The following is a 23,066-nucleotide window of genomic DNA, read 5'->3' on the forward strand; positions in this document are numbered from 1 at the left end:
TTTTAGAGATTAATAGTTGTGTTCCCCATTATAACTACTAGAAGAATATATGCAATCTTTTGAACAAAGCCTGGCTGTCCCGAGCACTCACGGAAATATCCGATTCGAACTTAGTCTCTCAGACGCCAGCCACTATCATTTTGACCAAGTGTACAAAAGAATAGACCTCTATAAGTAAAAGTTTTTGAGTTATTGCTTGGAAAAAATTAAAAAAGTTGAAATTTTGCACATGCTATTACCAAATGTCATAACTCAAAAACAAATGAACATACAAAAATAGAGTTGGGTTTACCTAAAATCATATAAAACCAGATTTCTTCAGTATATAAATACAACGTAGTATCTTCAAAAATAAAATGTGCTCATGAAAGATATATAAACATTTTCACTTAAAATAAAAAAAAAGGTACAATTTTTAAATAAAAAAAAAATGATATAAATTTGTTTACCATACCATGTAAGTTTGATTGTGGAAATCTTAATATTTTTTGGTGTTTTATATATATATATATATATATATATATATATATATATATATATATATATATATATATATATATATATAGACGACATGTTCTATCACATTCTGGAGGTTGCAGACTGTAAGTTATTTCTTAGTTGTTTGCAAATCAACTTGCATCAATACTGCCTGCCTAGGTAATCTGGTGTCAGGTCTTGCAGGGTAGGTTCACTCGATTTGATTCTACTTCTGTGTGTAACACACATTCAGTCCACCAATTGCCCCTGTCATTAGAGGCCACAAATTCACATGTGCTGTCATAATCAAGCTCATCATTAAGGACAACTTAATTCTTAAATAATTCTCAGTTTTTTTTTGTTGATGGAATGAAAGAATGAAGCCTTTGAGTTCCTGATATTGCACTTGATTTGCTGAATCTTTCTTGCAGGAGTTGTTGTTTTTTCTTTGTTTGTGAGGTATTAGAATATTCAGACACACAATATTACATTTTCTAGATGTCAGACAGCTGAAGGGGAGTCATAACTTGGTTACTGTATATTCTTTGTAGACTAGCTCATGCTGCTAAAAGTTCTATTGTTCCAGCAAGACCATCACATTGACCTTTCCCATGAATGTAGCATAAAAATGTCATTCAGCATACACTCCAAAATATTTCTCATGTCAGATAAGGTTTATAAATGTATTTTTATCTTTATATTGTGCTGCACAACCATCTGAAAAATAGTAATTTGTTTAGGTTTGACTTGGAACTTTCTGATCATATGTGATATTAATAATAATAAATAATAAAGATGCACAGCTGCAGTATCATGATTTAAAAAGTCTGATATGACTACATACCTAACACTATATAAAGTGCCATATAGACTTCAGAAGTAGATGAGAAAGAGGTGAATCGTAGCTTGTATATTATTCCAATGATATGACTGAACCTCATGTTCTAGAATAAAAGAATAATTTTGTGCAAAATCACATAATACAATATATTCATTTGGATTAAGAATCAACTTGAGTTAATTTTCGAAGTTAGACTGTTGAATAACTATGAAAGAGTTACTTTAGATTTTCAAAGAACATGTCCAGAAAATCGTCCGAATCATGACACAGGTGCCTCATCTTCATTAACACTTAATTCATAATTTATCATCCTTGTTTGAACTACATTATCTTGTATCTCTTTTTTGGATATCTTTTCTGTCAGCCACTGTTTCTTGATAGGTGATTCGCCTTCAACCTGGAGGCTATTATTCAACAAATAAATAGCAGTAGCCTACCTGACGCAATTGTATCCTAATTTTCACCTGACATGACCACTTTCTCTGATGTCCATGGCACACTGTTTCGTTCTACTTTGTTGTCACTACCGGAGTCTCTTCTAAACTTGATTTGCCATTAAGAAGACATTTTTCCATTGATATTATTCCCTCCTATTAAATTTGCCACTCATTGTTGAATAGGTCGTAGATTTTTAGAAACATAGGGAATTTTTCTTCTAATTGTGTTAGAGCAGAAATTTCTCGCTTTCACACTCACTGTTCGAAACTAAATTAAATTTGATAATGAGTTAATGTAATTTGAACTTTTTAATGAATTATCATAGAATTATAATTATTCTGGACTTGAGGAATAAAAGATGATGAACTCTCAACTCAAACACAACCAAAGATTAGAATAACAGCTGAGTTATGATGGAGTGACTAAAGTCATCTGTAGTTAATTTCTGTATTCTAAGAATAGGACCTATTTGGGATTACCAACATCATAATGACATTTTAAAATAATTTACTGTTTTTCAAGGATCAGAAAATCCTATATACTGCTGTTAGCTAGTACAGAGTGGGCCATAAGTCACGATTGGATATGTTATGTTATGAATGGCACAAGTTACTTAAAACGTTATTTATTGAACTCGCTAATATTAATGGATGGAAATATGCAAAAAAAAAAAAAAAAACAACAAAAACAAAACAAAAAAAAAACTTACTTGGGCTTATTGGTGTCATTGTCAAATGTCTAACATTTTGGTATGCGTGCCATTATTTTCCATGCACAGTTGGATGCGTCGCCATGTGCATCTGCTTGCCCGCCTGAGCTTTTCGGGAATGATCATCTTAAGATTCAGAGAATCTCTCTATTCAATTGTTCAACAGAATTCATCTGAATCCTTCCAAGATTTTCTTTTAAGTAGGACCACAGCCAGTTGTCGTACGTCATGAGGTCTGGGCTTCTTGGAGGCCAATGAGAGGTCGACCTCGTCCAATCCATGAAGGAAAGCCGGTGCTCAACCATTCCTGAAGTGGAGTCCACTAATGCCCTGGGACTCTATCCTGTTGAAGAACGATGGTGTTAAGAAGACCAACTGTGTCAAGTTCCAGAATCAACCATTGAGACAACATTTCGAGGTATGATTCGCCAGCCACAGATGTTTTGAAGAAATATTGCTCGATGATAATTTCACTGGTAACTCTGACCCACATCATGATATGAGGGAGGGGGGTGTGTTGAAGTTCTTCATAGAATTGAGTGTTATGTTTGGCCCACAAATAAACATTATGTGAACGGGAGCTGAGATACACCACACATTCGTCAGTCATCAAGATGTTGCGACGATCCACTAAGGTGGGAAAAGCAGAAAGTAAATTTTCACATGCGTCACGTCACATATCCATATTCCTGTCACTTAATTAATTTATGGCAGTGGGCTTATATCCATGATAACCTGCATTTTTCATCCAACGGCACGAGGTTCTTGGGATCTGCATTTCTGCTGATTGCTTCCTTGTTTATTTCATCAGTGAATGTTCCATTGATTTATTCAGACGGTCATTGACATCATCATCGAGATATTTTTAGGTCTTCCTCTGCATTTTGCATTCAATACAGAGTCTGTTGTGAAAGTCGTCTTTTCCAGTTTCCAGAGGTTGGCTTCACTTGGAGCTGCTTTATTAAAGCAATGGAAGAAGTTTTCTCTGATTTCTTCATACGTTTCACCAGTTTGTAATTTTCATGAACCCGCACACTAATGATGAGACATTCGTCAATCATATATATGCTTGTATCCGCCATTGCTTACAACACAAAGACAACACATTTTAGATCAACTACCGGTAATAAACGTGTGCACTGGAAAAAATCTGGCTTGTAACCATAACATAACCACAGGACACACAGTTCTGAAGATGGCCGATGACAGGCTGAAACATGTTAATGAGGTAATGTAAAATTTAACACGAGAAAGGACACATAATACGTTTTCCGAAGTGGTAGGGTAGTGTTAAAAGTTGTGTAATCAAGATGTAATCACTCCCTCTATCGGAAAAGTGACAAACTATTGCCACAAACAGTATACGAAGGGGAAAAATGTATCTCTCAGCCTAGAAATTGTTTTTAATTAGTTTTTGCTTGCGACAAATGTTTTATTTCAATATAAACAATATCCGATCATGACTTCTGGCCCATTCTGTAGTGCTCGTTACTATAGTCAGGAACGAAATATTTAATTTCTTGAAAATTATTTAATGTTCCAACCTGAATTTTTCTGGGTGTGTTAAGCAAATATAGGATATTGATGTGCCTTTTATTTTTTATTTTTCATCATATTGAAATTTTACCATGTTTGAGAAATTCAAGGTCAAATTTTCAACACATAACCTTCAAATATTGTTCAAAGTCATTTCATTGTTGTTATGTAACATCTTTAACTCTATTTCATAAACTTCAGAATGACATCTTTAAAAATCTTGTGGCTCAATCACGTTAGATATTTAAATCGTAACATTAAGAAGCAAGGCGAAAATGTCTTATTTTTTGTACTGGTAATTCAAATATTAATTTCAGAAGTAGTATTCTGCAGAAATATTAATTTCTTCACAAAATAAATTAAAAGAAATCTTTAAATTTGCGAAGTTTCATGACTATCCAAAAGGTCGGGTTTTGGCATGTGTTGATTTGACATGTATAGGCCTATAATCTACCGAAAACAAATCCTCCTTCACTTGGAGTGTACTGCTTATTGTTTTTTTGCGAGATCAATGTCTCATGCATAAAGAGGGATTAATGTCTCACATTCTGTAGAATCATAAGGATTTGGTTCTTATTGAAACAAATTTCATGTTTCTCTAGTATGAATATAATGATTTTGGAACAAGTAGGAACGTGGTAGCTGTAAGCTGGGTGAATGTTGCGTGCACATGGCCTCCCAAACATCGTGAGACTGACTGTAATAGGCTGCTGCAAAGTATGAAAAGTAATGCGAACATTTTTTTATACAAAACATCTGGTTTTAACATTGAATTGGAATATTTACAATTGCTGTCTGAAATTTCTGATGTGCGGAACATGTGACTAAGCCTTGTAAGGATCGTTCCAGAATTGTTATATCCACCTCTTCCATGTTCTTATTTTCTTAGAATTATAATATATTGCAGAATGTGGTGTTCTTCCATTTGAGTGACGTGTTCATTCCAGCTATTTCTATATTGGAGTATTTTTTCTGTTAATTTGAAGATGTTGAGTTCTCCACTGATATCCTCTTTTTCTTATTCTTATCCAGTGAGTTATATCTGATAACACATCTATAAAATCTCATTTCTGTAATGATTTTTCGTCATTCTTGCTTAATGTGCTGTACAGGCGCTTAGCCAAGGGGGAGCTGAGCGGGCTTTAGCTCCCCCCCCCCCTCCATTGGACTACTGCATACACTAGATAAAATGCCAATTCAACACTTTCAAGTAAAAATACTTTGTGTTCAGTTTCGTAGTTCATAGTACGTCAGTAAATGGCCAATGCATCATGCAAAACATACCATTTACCTACAATACTATTTGACTTCTTTAAATTCAGTACATACCATTAAAAATGTGTAATTAGTCTGTGAGCCAAGCTAACCACCTCTCAACATGCCATTTGGAGCCTTTGCAAGCTCAGTACCTCTTATTTAAAGTTGTTGAGTTCTTGAAAATCTATTAATCAAACGACAGCAGAGCAATTAATGTTTTAATTGATAAGGATAAGGCAACAATAATCTAGGCAAACAGAAAAAGATAGATTCCAATAATAAAAACAACACTGTTCTCTGCTTGGCATATATTCACCACTTAAAGGCCATCGTGACAATGATCCATTCAATGTTATTACCTTAGTCCTCAGTCAAATCACTTCTCTTAGGTACTCTAGACGTTTTTCGAGGTCTTCTAGGTTTTATAATAGGTGCAGTAGGTAATGTAACGGATCACCATTAACGAATGTTATACAAATTGTACAGCTGTCAAAAAAAATAAAAAATAAAAAATAAAGTGGCTGCACTCGTGAACAACGAATATGTTCTAAGTCCACTTCGGATCACTGTGATGTTACATGATGCTCGCGCTTGTAGAAGCAGTTTCGGAACTATGGAGTTATTCGATATCTGTGTCTTGTAGAGTAGCGGTAGAGTGCTCGCTTAATGTTTTGAAGGTTGTGAGTTCAAGTTATCATTTTATTTTGTTATTATTCTTTATCGATATAAATAATATTCAAGTTGTCATTTATATTCTGTTATCGTTCATTAGCGAAATAAATAATATTCAAATTACCATTTATATTCTGTTATCAGTTTTTAGCGATATGAATAATATTCAAGTTATCATTTATATTCTGTTATGTTCTTTAGTGATATAAATAATATGAATTTAACGTTAGATTTGGAAAAATACAGTTGCATAATACTAGTGTTAGTTTTTTCTTCTTTTATTATTACATTATACCATGGTGGAAACATAGTAGAGGTGTGGGACAAGCTGTGCGTGTTTTCGTTCAGTCTGCGCATGACGTCACCTTTACTGCAGGCCGCACTCGAATGACACAGTCAACATAACAGATTGTTGATGGTTAGATCTGCGTCCATAGATTTAAATGAATAAATAAAAATCATGGTTTGTGTATTCAGTAAATATTGACAGTATAGGCTATAATAGGGTCTACCTGAAGTGATAACATTATAAAATAGAGAAGAATAAATTAAATTCAAGAGTCAAGAAATAATGTAATACGGTAGTGCAACGTTAATAATTGCCTTCTGTAATATACACATACTTTTATAATAATTATAATACATTATGCTACAAATATGCACAAAATTAGGCCCATATATCACACAAATTATATTACACATGAAGTCAAGTACAATAGGAACTACCTTGAAATGATAACGTAATAAAATTATGATCTATTACATATTAAACTCAAGTTTCAAGAAACAATGTGATATGGCAGTGTGTCATTAATAATATTGCCTTCTGTAATATACACGTGGTTTTATAATAATTACAATACAATGTGTAATAAATATATACATACTTAGATCTATACAGTTATTTATAACATACATTATTTTGTACATGAATTCAAATACTTTTGAACCTTCATTAACATATGTATATGAATTTCTTGGAATAATTTGTCATTATAGTAAACAAATATTTTTATATATTCAGGCTATTGGAGACATAATATAGTCTACTACATTATTTACCTTATTATTCCACACACGACATAATATAGTTTCACCATTATAAATCCCACTCTGTTAAGTGAATACTTATTCTTATGCAATCTTTTTCATTTTCTTTATAATATTTCTCTTTGAAATTCCAGACATTTTTATTATTTTATTAATTTCTTTAATTCTAATAAATGTTCTTGTTCTAACCAATGTCGTAATTACTTCTGGCGGAAGAGGAGAACTCATTTCTGCTTCGTTTTTCATGGCAGAATTAACCAAATTTAGTCTTTTTTATTATAAATTTCTCATGAGAAACAGAATCTCCGTGCACATCTGAGAATATACTTCAACAAGCATGGCAACCAATTGTAGAGCCTTAGAAGGGAGAATTAAGTTTCCACGGGACACTGTAGTAATCCAGTCTTTTTGATTAGCAGAAGTTGACAATTTTGTGGGAATTCCAAGATTCGGGTATTGCTCCATATGTTTTGATGCAGCATATCCTGCAATATATTTTAATCCTTCCTGGGATATCCGCTGTCTTGCAGAGATTTCATATATTTTTTCTGGGAGGCCTATATTTTCTTCAGGATCTCGATCGTTGGTAAATTTAACCGGTTTCAGAATGCCTTTAAGAAATTCTGCCGTTGCACATAGTTCTTTCTGCAGATTATCATTGACTTCTGATTGGCTTGTACTAGGACCCACTATTAATGCCTCTTCTTCCGAAAGCAAATCGGAGGTGTTTTTGTTCTCACAAAACTGAGATAATGGATTTCGACCTAGTCTGTTTAAAATCTAAAGCAGAGGGATGATCGTTTGTTCTACCCATGCTTCTAATTTCCGAAAAAAAGTTTTCTACTAGATCTTGGTTAAGTTTTCTTGTGATGATGTATTCAATTTTGTACTTGTACCTCTTTGCCTCATACAACAATGTTAATGATTTATTATTTATTAGAATCCCCTCCTGATAAGGTAATTTCCTGTTTGCTTCTCCTACTTTAACTGTGGTCATGAAGTCATTCATTTCTGAGAGTATAATATTCTGATCTTGAAGGTTTATTCCGTAACTATGCAGCCCACCGTGGGTACCGAATTTAGAAACGGTATTAAATAAATCAAACCAATCATTAGTTAATTTTATTGCCTTTGAAGTTTCTTTCCATTCATTTGATCTCAACAGCTCGTTTTCACCACACCATTTCAAAGCCTTTGCAACTCTGTTGGAAAATAATTGTGCTGCCAAACTAACCTTTTGTCTTTGGGTACCACGGACACTTAAGTGTAACGGAGTTAACTTTTATGCTAATTTTGTATCAGAGGACGAGGATGCACGTAAAAGTTCATAAATTGGTTCTGATGAAATGTCCAATCCGTTCAAGTTGAAACCATGATCTAGAAAGTGATTCCTGTGTAATTTCAATAAATGTGGAGCGTCTGAAAAAAACAAATATTTCTCGAGTTGAATCATTTGGATTAGGAAAACTGCAATTTAGTTTGGTAGAAATTTTCAAATCACGCCACAATTTTCTGTTACTTCCACCTAAATCGCTAACTGTGGCCACAACTTGAAAACCACTGCCTTCTAACTGGCAAATTATGTCTGTTAGGATTTCTTTTGTCATTGTCTGATCATATTTATAGTATACGGGCTGCCTCTACCTTGCAAACAAACCACGTGCAAAAACAACCTGCACTGCCTTATGAGGTCCAATTATTTGTTCTTCCCTACTGTCAAAAGAAACCTCATTTAAATACATTTCATCAAATGCTAATACTGTTACACGATCTAACTCCGACATATTTGTAGCTCTCGCCTTCATTAATTTTAAGACATCATGAAGTACACCTTCCTCAAGCGATAATTGTTTTACTGCCCATTTTCTTAGAGTTGACAAATCAGGTAACGGGTAATTTAATTTTGTTCTTAAATATCGGTATGTTTTTGGACTTAGGTTTCGAAGTGTTATTGCAGTACCGTAATCTTCTACAGACCATTTCACCCTACGTTTTTTATTCAAAAGAGAATCAATTTGCCCAATAGTGAAAAATGGTTTCAAAATTTCAGCCACTTTAGATTTAACTTCTGTTTGTCTAATGTTTTTCAATGAAATTACATCCTCATGTAATTTTCTTTTGTCTTCTTCATGTTTCCTGTTGGCAGCTGTCAATTCCTTAATCCTCGTTTCTAGAGAGTAATTCTTCTCTTCTAATTCTTGAATTCTTTGTATTAGTATTTGGCATTCCTCTGTGACAGTAGACTCAGTGGCTCCGCGATTTTCCATTATTACATTAGTGCTGGATGCTCCTGTTGCGCTGAAGTGAAAGAAAGTTAATAGGTACAGTAGCCTACATGCAATCAGGGGCATATTTAGGCCTCGGCAGACTAAGCAGCTGTCTAGGACGACAGATTTGAGGGAGCGACTTTTAAGCTATTACTGTTAATTTTTTTAATGTTTTTTAAATTTTATTCATAACTCTTTTAAAGAGTACATGAACTTAAACGCACAATGAAAAGGATATGAATAACATTGGCAACAATCAGTTCAAATTATGTATTGTAATTAATGTCTAATTAGGCTTATTAAAGAAAATGTACTCAACGCAATGAGCTGCGATCGCTGTCTGCAGTAAAGATGACGTCACACGCCTCGGCCGCTATCGCGACAGCATGCGCAGTCCCACACCTTTACTATGTTTCCACCATGCATTATACTATCCTGTAACACAATAAAATGAAGAGGAAAGACGAGGATTTGAGCCTGTGACGAAATCGGAATTCAAATGTTCTTCCACCTGAACCACGGGGGCACAAGTAAAGAAGCGTAATAATGTGTGGAAAAATTGACCCAATCCCCCTCCAAGATCTCCTGATGATTTGTGGAAGCTTGTCCAGGACATGTCCACTCGACTGCAAAATGTGATAGAGATTGGAGGAAGATGGACTAAATATTGAATTGTGGCTTTTGGTTTGGTTTTTTAACTTTTAATTATTTGAATTTTCTAAGGCAGACGCCTGTATGCTTGTTTTGTTTATGCCACGAAAGATATTTTTGTTCAGTATAAAATTTTTATTTCTTTACTTTTGCAGCCATAATGAAAATAATAAATAATGATAAAGTCATGTCATAATGAATTCATGAACCTGATGTTAATTAGGTCTACTAAAACAGTCATAGAAGAGACAGCAGGATTTATATTTTCTCTCTATCTTAAAAACAAAAAAAACATTAATAGCAGTAGGTGGTGTTCGAATGCATGACCTCATGCCCGGAACACTACCATTACGCTACAAGTGTAACACGTAGAATACTTCAAGTATAACTGTATATAGCAGGCATCGTGGTTCAACAACATGTAACATCGCCTGTCTCCAAATTGTAGCAGAGATACCCGAAGGGAACTTAGTATCTAGAGAGTGGACACTTTTTCTTTTGATAGATGTACATCATTTTGATGACAATATACATATACATAATGCAAGAGGTAAAGATGTACAGAATCGCTTTGAGAGAGCAAGTCTCAATTATACAATGATAAGCCCTACTATACAAAATGAATTAATTTTATCTATTAGGAAGTTACTTGCACGATCATAATCAAAGACATTAATCATGCGAAAAATTGTTCAGTTTTATGTGATGAAACCACAGACGTCAGCACAACAGAGCAGATGATATTGAATCAGATATGTGAATATGGCGACCTTTGTTATGAGACAAGAATTTTTTTATTTTTGTGTCGAAGACCTCGACAAAATGTATAAATGCGATAATTGAGCAGGAATTTATTGAAGATCTTGGGTCTAAACTACAATGATGTTCGTGGACAAGGATATGATGGAGGTTCGAATATGTCAGGGAAGTCGGATGGCTTGCAGGTTCTCATCTTAAAAGTTCAGCCATTGTCCCTCTACACACATTGATTTAATCCTTCATTCAACCTGTGCATTTCTAAATCCTACGATGTGCCATACATAAACAACATGAAGGGAATACTGGGTTCAATTTCTACATTTGTGTCAGCATCACCCAGGAGAGTGGCTATACTTAAAACTATTATTTCTGAAGCAGACACACTCTCTCCACCAAAAGAGACAACTGAAATCACTGTATGCTACAAAGTGAGTTGATAGTCATGATTCTTTCATTACCAAGGCCAGCGCTTGGTCACCAAGTGAAGAAAACAGGTTAGGTGTGGTATGGGGTATATAATATTTTTGCTGTAAGAAAAATCCTAATATAAACAATAGCACGTGATTGAAGTGAGGTTTCATTGGCCGCTGTTTGGTGCCATAGATTCACAGTACGTGTTCCCGCCTACTATTGTACATTCTGTTTCATGTTAAACATTTCCTGTTACTCGTCAAGTAGGCCTAACCTCACTACTATGCATTCATTTTCTTAGGAAACATTTACTTTATAATTACTGTAATTAAATCTCACTTAAGTTATTATATACATTTAAGACTATTTCTTTTTCTCTGCTTTTGAGAGGGTTTCTACTCTTCTGTTTAATAACCATTCCTATTCCTATTACAAAAAAGAGTAATTAGAATAATAGTAGGTGCCAAATCTAGGGAATCTTGTAGGACTATTTAAAAAAAAACTACAAATAATGCCCATGGCTTGTCAGTATATCTTTTCATTAATAATCTTGCTCTTATGTAATCGTGAAGACTTTGTAACTAATTCAACAGTTCATAGCATAAATACACGTAAAAAAAATGACTTTCATACTCCATTGGCAAGTCTATCATGCTTTCAAAAAGGAGTGCGTTATATGGCAGTAAAAAGTTTTATTAGCCTCCCTATCGTTATAAAAAATGAAACTCAAAACATAAGATTATTTAGGACCAAATTAAAGAAGTACCTAATTTCTCACGCCTTCTATTCTGTAGGTGAATTCATGACATTCAATAACGCTTCATGAAATTGATACTAAAACTTTGTTTTGTACTAGTAGACTTTATTGTAAATCTCTTCTGTATATATTTCATCTAGACTGTGACTATAAATTAAGACTTTATAATAGTATTAAGTTTTTTTGACTTGTTCCATATTCTAGCTGTGAAGCAATGTATGAATACCATGGAATGTTAATAAATACAATACAATACAAACACACCGAGGATGCAGAAGCCATACTTCAGTACCACGCGCTTTCGTGAACAACTACGAGCTCAAGTGACTCCAGCCACTGCTGTCAACAGTTGTTCATATAATCCCCTAGAAGGCTTTCGAAAACCCGCGATTTTCTAACAAAAATCTCTAGATTTTAATGCGTATTAATTACTACTATTCAAAATAATAATAATAATAATAATAATAATAATAACAACAACAACAACAGTAATAATAATAACAACAACCATAGGTCTAGGTAGAGTATCCACCCACCAATGTAACGAATATTGCACAAAAAGCAATTTTGAACACTTATCACAGTCACAACAGGTTTCAATTCTTATTGCACTATAAGTTATAAATATGGAATTATCACTACATCAACACATTCATTATTTTACAAAACACACTGAACGAATTAAATGTAATGAGTTCGATTCCTGGTCGAGGCAAGTTAACTGGTTGAGGTATTTTCCTGGGTTTTTCCTCAACCCAATATGAGCAAATACTGGGTAACTTTCAGTGCTGGACCCTGACTCATTTCACCGGCATTATCACCTTCATCTCATTCAGATGCTAAATAACCTAAGATGTTGATAAAGCGTCGTAAAATAACCTACTTAAAAATAAATAATGATAAGAGTTTCTCCCCGACATCACGATCCACTTTCACTAGGTGGCACCCGACACGGCATCTAGCAGGGATGGCAATATATGCAAACAGAATGTTACTACAGGTGTGTATTATGTGACAGATTTGGTTAGGTTAGGTGTAGTATTATATGAGAGGTTAGAGTAGGTGTGTAGTATTATTACTATTTTGGCAAGACTGAAACCCCTCCATTTTCTCCCTCAAATACATCACATTCACGAAATATGGCCGTGTTCTTCATTTACGCACATCGATTTTATTATATAAATAAGGTATGTATTTGGGGCTAGTTGGGTGGGCATACAGCTCTCCCAGTAATCATATCTAATTTCCAGTACTCCATACTAAAAAAATCTATGGTATTTGCAAGGTATTTTAGCAATGTCATATAATGCCAGATACATAAGTAACATTCACAATAATAATAATAATAATAATAATAATAATAATAATAATAATAATAAAAATAAAATAAATGTTATAGCGCCCAAGTTTAACTTTCTCAGAAGCTGGTCTATGGAGCTTTCGTTTCGGCACAATGTAAGACATTCAATTTTATACCCATGCAATTAGTATTGATAAGAAACATGTAATTTAAAAATCACTCACTCAAGTTAGCAACTCCTCCGAAGCATCTCCATCTGAATCTTCTTCTAATGCTGTGACTGTGAGGTCCCTGGGGTAGTAAGTTATTCCTAGCCTGGACACTTTCCTTTCTACATAGCCAAGGTACATAATATTTCCTCCAAAATCTCTGGTGGTACCTGATAATTCTTGCAACACTTGTTCACATGACTCAGACCTGCCCCTATTGCCAGAATTGCATTCATTAATTGTCCCCATCCGTTTTCGTAGACTTCACGACATTCATCATACTAAATATTCTCTCCACTCAAGTGAAAGGATTTATATTAGATGCGTTCCTATTACTGGCTAATTCACCCCAGAATTCAATTATGTTTGTCTTTAAGTTGCACTTCACGTAGCCACTCTTTAAGAAATCGTTGCTGATACTGAGGCCACATACGGATAAATAACACAGAGAAGGATTTAACTATATTGTACCGGTACATTTATAAAACGTGTAATAGTTAACACTGTCACGGCACACTTCTTACACAAATAATATTCTTTAAGCAATTGAATTTAATCTGTCTGTAATCTCTATATATAAATATATATACTGTATTACAGTCTTTGTTGATCATGGGAAGCAGTAGTGTACCGCGGCAGCATATGTTCGATTTTTAACGTTTGATTAGAATGTCGCCACACTTACAATTTATTACTGTCCGATTATTAGAATTGACCAGTATTAAACTTGCAAAAACAACAATAATGCTAATATGAAATTTCATTTCAGAAACTTTAAAGATTAAAAACCGTTAGTATTTCTGCTAAGTGGGATAATATAATTTTACCCACGAGATGGTTATCCAAAAAAGCTAGATTTAGCGGGAAAACCGCTGAATTAGCAACACTAATGCCAGCTTGTTACAAGAACAGACTATCTCAGTATTACTGTTGGTATTCATCCGCGTTCATAGTACATAACAAAATATAAAAGTAGCTTTTCTTTTACATATCGTTTTACATAAGAGTGAAGTTATATGTTTCATTGTATTTAACAACTAGAATTCAATTTTTTATTTTCAAATAATACAAGATGATAGTTTGCAAATACGGACTATATTTTCCTGCGTCGTGTGTGTTTTTCGACTGTGAGCCAATCACAGGTATGACAGCCACGTGCTTGTGTTTACATTAGGATTTTTCTTACAGTGAAAACAGTATAGATGATAGTACACGCACATGGGATATCGGTATAGTCAGCGCAGAAGGTAGGAGTAAAAGAGTTTTGATCGTAACATGGATAGTTGTCGATTATTTGCCTGATTGAAACCGTTTTTGCCAACTTGTGTAGGAAATTGGAACATTACAGCCACGTCATAAACACACAACCCATCCCATCTCACCTGACGCCATTAAAAAATTAGTAAAGGGTTACATGTTTTGGTGAACGAGGATCATGCCAATACACACATTTTATGTATGCACCAGTAACTTCTTCTGAAATAAGAAGTTTCCCAAAGTACTATCATTCCTTATCCCAAAAAGGAGAACATTTTCGTTCGAAAATTTTGAAGTGCACATAGTCATTCATTGTAGGCTTAATAGATTTAAAGAGGCTGCTGAATATCACAGTCATGAAGATTATTGTTTTTATGTTTGTTGTGAAAGTCTTGCAGTTACAATTATAATTTATTTTTTAAAATTATATACAATCATATACGTTTTTCTTATAATATATTCAATAATCATTTCCTAAAACAGAGTTTTGCAGATGAATACACTAACTTTTTTGTGAGCTGACTGAAGAAGTTTATACATGCTCAGTATCAGTAATTAGATCCTTACCACACAAAACAGTGCAGAGCTTAGGCAGTTCAACGTGATCATACACTGGTACATTTCCTTATGTTATGACTACGCTTGTAGAAATGAAGTTTGACCATGGTACTGATACTGCAAGCATAGTTGCATGTTTCAATTCTGCGATCACACGAGGTGATTTGGTTGCATTAGAACTTGTTCACTGCTTCTCCTACACATTGCAATTAAGGAACAACTTGCAATGTCCAAGTCAGGATCTTCCAGCTGTTAACTGAAATTATTGAAACGTTAATAAATATTTTCATAGATATGAGAAGCAGTGCTGGAAAACTTTTAAGTTCATTTTTGCTACCCAATGAGCCGCTTCAGAATCAACTGATATTACCATACCAGGACTATGCAGCCGGCAAATCAGTCGAGTGAATGTCACATTAAATAACCTTGAGGAGTGGTTTAGCATGACAGTATTTATGCCGTTTGTTGACCAAGTTGTTATAGAACTGAAATGTAGGTTAATTTTCGGAAACATTGTCACTTGCACTTTTTCCTTCTAAATTCGGTAAACATGAGAACATTTTAATTGCAGTACATATTTACGACAGCGATCTGATGGCAAATTCCATGACAGAACTAAGAGCTGAACTCGTTTTTGGCGAAAGAAGTGGGATGGAGTTACAGACATTCCAAATACTGATGTCGAATCCCTTATAAAAATGTTGTTACACCTTTCAGCAATTTTGCCAGTATCTACTGCTACAGCATAGAGAAGTTTCTTTACATTATGAAGACTTAAAATCTGCTTTCCCTCAACAATGAACGAGGAGCATCCCAATGGCTAGAATTGCTAAAATTCATAAAGACATCAAAGTTGATGCCAGTGAGATTTTAGTTTTAATGATCTAGTTGACTAGTACCACACACAGTAATATCGTCTAAGTAAGCATATACTCCATTTAGTTTTTCATTACTGATAATTGAATTAATCATTCTCTGGAAACATGCCACGCCATTTGTAACACCAAATGGAATTCGTAGAAATTGATAAAGTTGTCCACAGGCTTCAAAAGCTGTATAAGATCGCTCATGTTCAACAATGGGTATCTGATGATATGCACTCTTTAAATCGACAGTACTGAAATATTGATATTTGGCTACTTCTGAAACAATGCTTTCAATACTAGGAAGAGGATATGCATCAAGTAGTGTAAATTTATTTATGGTTTGTGAATAGTCAACATCCATTCGCTTCCTGTGATTAGTACTCGAAGTAACAAGAACTTGTGCCCTCCACGGCGATGTACTCTTTTCAATTATGCCTTCACTTAAAAGGTTGGCGATTTCAGATTCTATGAATTTGTTGTCTTCTCGTGAATGTTTACGAGACTTTATAGCAATAGGATGACAATCCTGAGTGAGATTAGAAAATAATGTCACAGGTGATATGGAAGCAGTAGCAAGCCCACAAACATAAAGGGGTTCACGAGGTCCCCCAAAAGCAATTTCAGTAGAAGAATGAAGTTGGAGTATATCATGCCCAAGTACTGTATCAGCACACAAGTCATCTATAATTAATAGCACGACATCTCGATAAATGTGATCATCAAGTTCTATAGTAGCATTGCAGCTACATCTCACATGAGAAATGAGTACTGATGATGCCATTGCAATCTGCACATTAGCAGGTGTTATTTCAAAATTATGCCTGTTTACTAAGGAACTGTTAATGAAGCTAGTGGTACTTCCTGTGTCAATGAGAGCTTCAGCTTGCACTCCATTAATTTTAACTGGTAAGATAAATTTATTTAAAGGAGTAGTTGAAGCCCCACAGAGAATATGACTTGCACTAATGCAAGCATCTGAAAGTTTATTATTTCCGGCTGTTACAGCATCATAAACTTTCCTTTTAGATTGACATACCTAAGCAAAGTGTCCTTCCTGCTTGCAAGTATTACAAATAGCATTTAAAGTGAGACAATTACTTCTCATATGACGATTAAACCACAGAAGAAACACTTGTTGAATTGTTTTTGCGCAATGGCTAGTACACTATCAGGATAATGTGATGCATTAGATTTCTTACTTATCTCTTGTACATTATCTGATGCTGCACTGACTGATGACACATTATTATACCTGGGCAGTATTTGAAATACATTTGTATTTTGTAATTTGTAAGGATTTTCGAAAGTATTTTGTATTTAAATACATAAAATTGACGTATTTTGTATTTGAAATACTCAAAATACTTCCTTCTTCTTCTTCTTGTCCAAGTTTTGAATTTAGATTTGAAGAATGAACTTTTGTTTTATTTGCCTACCCATTTCAGATGTGCTAGTCTTACACTTATGGCCGGTTTGTCCAAGTGATGTTAGAACACTTATCGACTGTTAAACCTTCAACAGTTTGTTAAATACAGTTTTTCCATTTGTCCAACATCAGTTTGGCTTAACAGATTCTTAACCGTTTGTTAACTTTAAATGTAGGATTTCAGGCCGTTAACTCATTTAACAAACAGTTAAACATGGCGGATAACACCACAGCTGTTCAGACAAAAGTTGTGAAAATAACATGTTATGTTTCTCTTTGAGGAATGTTTAGAGTAAGGACCGGTTTCACCAAGCTTCAGTAAATCAGTCCAAATGAAACATTAACTAGTACTGATCATTAAAATATTTACACGAATACGTTTATATGTGCGCTGTCTCCGTAGACTTCAACCGAGCAGCTACATATGCCTCATCACGCTAGTTACGTCATGACTTTCCGATGGAGCAGTCAGTAGTGAGTTGGCTTGCCATCCCAGAGGCCCGTGTTCGATTCTCGGTGACAACTTTTTTTTTTTATTAACGTAACTAATTTTTATACATGTTACGTTTCTTCATTTTTTTAATTTTGTGTAGTGGAATGAATTATTTCGCAACTCTGGCTCCAGTAGGAGAATTTAAAAAAACTCTTGGGAGATCAATTTTCTTCCTGAAATAAAACTAAGATAAACAAATTAAAGAAAATAAAAGAAATATACACGTGGATCTAATACATTGTTCACATGCCACCGGAGTCTATCACTGCCTGGCATTTTTGGGGCATTGAGTCCACCAGATCGCGGAAATATTTCTGGTCCTTAGTGAAATCTTCCCAGGTAGCCAGAACTTGATCCCAAAACTGATCTGGATTTTGAGGTGGGATGTCTCGATATTTGACAATCCTCCTCTTTTTCATGCTTTTCCGTGAACAGTCTTTGAACGTTTATGGCAGTATACACGGGGTGATTATCCTGCTGGAAAATTAAATTTCTATTGGAAAGAAAACGATTATAAATTCCAAGAATCCAGCCCTTTCGCTTCTGTTTTAAAGCCAATGCAAACATAGCTAGCTATAATATAATTCTAATAAATGAAAGTTAATGTACCAATTAAGTTTTGTTATGTTTGAATGCACATGATGTATTAATTTAGTAATATTTCTTAGGTACCGGTATGTAGTTATAATAGGCTAATCACTTTCATGTCTTAAAATAAAACTCAGTTGTATGTTACCTAGTTGACTAGTTTCAGCTTTGTCTCAGCCGTTTTTATGATATTCTAACCTATGATTAGTTTCTTCTAAAATTTTAAGTACCGGTACCACGATCTTCGTGACGTGGTATCTTTTGTGAATTTTTGTGTCATTCAAATTTTCAAAATGATCGGTTTTTAAATTGTTAACATTATCTCCATTTGACTCTTAATTTTCGAGCAGTTCCAGATATAACAATTCTGCGTCGAAAAGTTCCGCCATTTTATATTGCAACTAATGAATAATTAAAAATTTAAAGACGGAAATTTCTATCACTAAATTTAATGATAGTGTTACTGGTTCGTTAGGCTAAAGATGCTTGGTGAGATATAAAAATGATTTAATGAACCAGTAAATACATTAATGAATCATTAAAACCTTAATGAAGCTTTGTGAAACCGGCCATAAGACTGGTAATATATATGTTAAAAGATATTTTGGAATATTAATATAGGGAAGATAATCTTTATAAGTCAACTGATTATCATACTGACGCTTATTTCGATGCTTAGCTATTATCCATTTAATATTGAGGAAATGTGCGATCTCAACGTGGCAAGAAATTGAAGTCAGATTTGAATATCCTACAAACAGAAATAGGCCACTTGTTCCAATTCGCCAGCTACTATTAACTCTAGATTCTATGTTACTGGCTCTTCAACTATAGCCGATGTCAATAGTGCTTCAAAATACGCAGTGAGTAAATAATAAAATGTTTCAGCAGCAATTGCTTCTTTAGGACGAAATTACATATAATTTATACATGGACCTGAATTAGAGAATTTTATATGATACGGAATTCTCCTCAGGGTTTTGTGTACAGTTGACTACACACACATTCGTGTAATTATTATCACCTGGTGGTCATAATGCTGAGATTTTTCTAAACAGAAATTCATATTTAGCATTATAAAATATAACCATACTTATAATAATAATTATTATTCAATAGTAGTCAATGCAACTTTCATTTATCAACTCTCTGTACTGTATGAATCATGGCTACTGTAACAGGTTACGATTTTATACATGTTTCATGACTTACTCTACAGTACAGAATTTAAATAATAATATCAGCCAATAAGAAGTTGTCTTACATATGCAAAATCATTACCAACTGCTGTTGAGTAGTTAGAATAGTATTAACGACAGTTAAAGTTAAGTGTTGGTTATTTTAAACGAAATTATGTTGGAAAAATGAAAAAAATCTTAACAAAACGTTAAAAATAAACCAGCTGTTAATTTAACATTTGTTAAGCCAAATTAGACATTACTTGGAAAAACTGGCCATTAGTTTTCTTGCCACAACTGATTTCCTTAATACAAGCAGCCCAGCCCAACCAAGACCAACACTGCTTGGCGCAGCCGCTTCCTAGACCATCACACTGGGTTTCGCAGCCTGACTCAGAGCGGTGACGTCATCCCACCAGTTGATTGCATTCTACTGTTTTCCTGCTTGTGCGCATTAGTTGTGCTTTCGCTTGGCATGTGGCCTGAGCGTACCGGACACAGTACAAAACTAAAATATTTTCCACTGCTGTCGAACACAGATTTAAAAACTGTCCCTATGGTACTTTTTAAAATTTTCATCAGACTCCATATTTTTAAACTTTCTAGCAGCGATTTTCTCCTTCACCACTTTTTCTCTAGAGAGCACTACTTTTTCCCTAGAGAGATTGTATTTTAGAAAGTATGCTTTCACGGCCGGTGTCTGTGATGAAGTTTTTCCGTGCTGCTATTACACTATCAAAGTTTTTTGCAAAGATCTTTTTATAAAATATATATTATACAATATATGACAGTGTAATGGGTTTTCTTTTGTAAAAGTTCCTTTGATAAAAGATCTTTTATTAAATGTAACTGCAGCTTGTTATCTTTGATAAAAGATTTCTATACCTTGAAACAAATATGGCGGAACGCAAATATAACTAGACTGCTACCACAAAAATTCTGATATCAGAGTATGAAGGAAATGAAATGTAAATAAATAATTTTTATAATATAATATTAGGCTAATATTATTTGGGGGAATCCAGAAATGCATATAGTGTGTTAGTTGAGAGGCTGGAGGGAAAAAGATCTTTGGGGAGGCTGAGACGTAGATGGGAGGATAATATTAAAATGGATTTGAGGAAGGTGGGATGTGATAGAGACTGGATTAATCTTGCACAGGATAGGGACCGATGGCGGGGTTATGTAGGGCGGCAATAAACCTGCGGGTTCGTTAAAAGCCATTTATAATAATTTGTATAACTTTTCAAGTCTTCTCATTGTAGCTCTTTCAATAAGTTCTGATGTATACCTCTCTTATCACGTCTTGCAATCCATGGTTTAACCCCTGGCCACATATTTGTATTGTGATCAGGAGTTTAACCCAAAGGCGTTTCTTTCTCAGTAACATGCATATTGTAATAGCCTAATTGAACTAATTGCAGCTAAACAAGCATAATACTGTTCTTTATTCATGATGTTATAAACTTAACGCGTAAATATTAGTATCAATTAATCCACGGAACGCATGTTTTAAAAGATTTTATGTAGTGTAATATACCCCAAATCCTATCTTTCATCAAAGATCTTTGATGAAATATTTTATCATATTATTCTTTGTCAAAGAACTTTGATAGTGTAATAGCAGCCTCACAGAGACTGTATTTCTTTGTGATGCACCATTATTTGGACTCATCTTGAAAAACAGAAATCAAAAATGAAAACGTTTGAAACAGTAGCTGAGCGTTGATCGAACTACACACACAAGCACAAACCCGCGCCAACTGAATTCATAAGTAACTGATAGAAGTGAAAGCTTGGGCTCGATGCTTTGATACAAACAAGTTCACCGCACTAAACCGCTCCACAAAGTAGTCCGCCACGACCCGTGTGGTGGTGCAGAGTGACGTCACAGGCTAGTTCTTTGCGACACTGCTTAGCCCAGTGCGGTCAGCGGTGCATCAGCCCGTGGGCTTGGGCCGATCTGCACGACTCTGGCACCTATCCAATCTTCAACAGAGGAAATTCTCCTCAAAATATATGACTGGTTCTCGGTCAATAAATTAATATTAAATTGTAACAAAACTAACATAATTCAATAGATCTAGATTCATTTTCCGGGCTGAGAGGCCGTGGTCTATTGGTTGGTTTTATACCAGATGTTTCGTCTGCAACTGCGGCAGACATCTTCAGTGGAGTGGTATCCGAGGTCGCAAAACTCTTCTCGGCGTACCTGAGGCAACTGATCCTGTGGCTGGTTGTGCGGGCGTATTTATAGTGCAACTAGCAGGCCGAGGCCTGTTGTCGCTGCGGTCTGCGCCGCTTTGTTCGCTGCTCCCGTTCTGGGTTCCGTCCTTTTGTTGTAGTGGCTTCTTATCTGTTTGGTTGCAGACGAAACGTCTGGTATAAAACCAACCAATAGACCATGGCCTCTCAGCCCGGAAAATGAATCTAGATCTAAAGACTCCGGCCGTGAAAGCCTACACTACAAGAATAATTCAATAGGTTAGGATTAAATAGGTCTGTCTAATGCTTATCTATTAATATTGTATTGATATATTACAATTTATTGATCATGAACGTTTTCGGCACATATGTGTGCCATCTTCAGATGTTAAAAGATAGTCTTAATACATACTTGATAATGCCATAATGGTAAAACATAAGTAACAGTGACACAACCATTATATACTATTCAAGTGACCTTATGATTACAATGTTCACACCGTTATTAATTACACACTATCCCTTCATAATGAATTAAGCACACGTACTGAATAAAACAATTAAAACAGAGATTTAAAAACATTAGCTTTGGCAATAGCAGATAATGCTTGATAGATTCAAAATGAATGTCATTAATGTCAATCAGTTAATTGCATTATAACGTTAAGATAATTAAATCTGATCATAATAACTAAAACAGAATATAACCATGAGCTTTGACATACTGGCAGGTGATGCTCGATAAAATTGACAAATAAATGTCATAATATCAATTACTTTTTTACATTTTAATAAAACACGTTGAAACAATTAATCCCAGCCAATGTGGTGCTTACGTAGTGTGGTTTCAGTCGTTAATAGTTTGAATGCAGTGATGTTATTATCTGGTATCAGCTTACAATGTTGAGTTTTAACAATTTCATGTTGTTGCTTCTCGAGTTTCAGAGTAGCCAGGTATACTGTGAACACGTGAAGTATTGGGACGTTGTAAGTTAATGCTTTTTGTAATTTCTATATTTGGAAAGAAAATTATGGAAGTAACTTACGTGCAGAAGCTTGGTGAATGATGTGTTCATGTCGGTGTTTCGGCTCAGACTGAAAGTCGGGAAGTGCTCACATTAAACAACCTTAGACTAATGGACATCTGGCAGTACCGGAAGT

The 23,066-nt window shown here is 34.6% G+C and overlaps 1 protein-coding gene across 6 annotated transcripts in view; it reads left to right on the forward strand.

The window, feature by feature from the left end:
• LOC138707373 (exportin-T-like) overlaps window positions 1-23,066 on the forward strand; it is a 222,958-nt gene that overhangs the window by 72,328 nt on the left and 127,564 nt on the right. Inside the window, exon 3 of one of the 6 annotated variants that reach the window (XM_069836692.1) lies at window positions 2,670-2,883. The exons of the other annotated variants lie outside the window; for them this stretch is intronic. Within the exon in view, the coding sequence (XP_069692793.1) occupies window positions 2,791-2,883 (93 nt within the window). The 5' untranslated portion in view covers window positions 2,670-2,790. The remainder of the gene's footprint in view (window positions 1-2,669; window positions 2,884-23,066) is intronic. 6 annotated transcript variants of the gene reach the window in all.

The sequence above is a fragment of the Periplaneta americana genome, chromosome 10 (assembly GCF_040183065.1).
Source record: "Periplaneta americana isolate PAMFEO1 chromosome 10, P.americana_PAMFEO1_priV1, whole genome shotgun sequence".
In the NCBI taxonomy this organism is placed as follows: Eukaryota; Metazoa; Arthropoda; class Insecta; order Blattodea; family Blattidae; genus Periplaneta; species Periplaneta americana.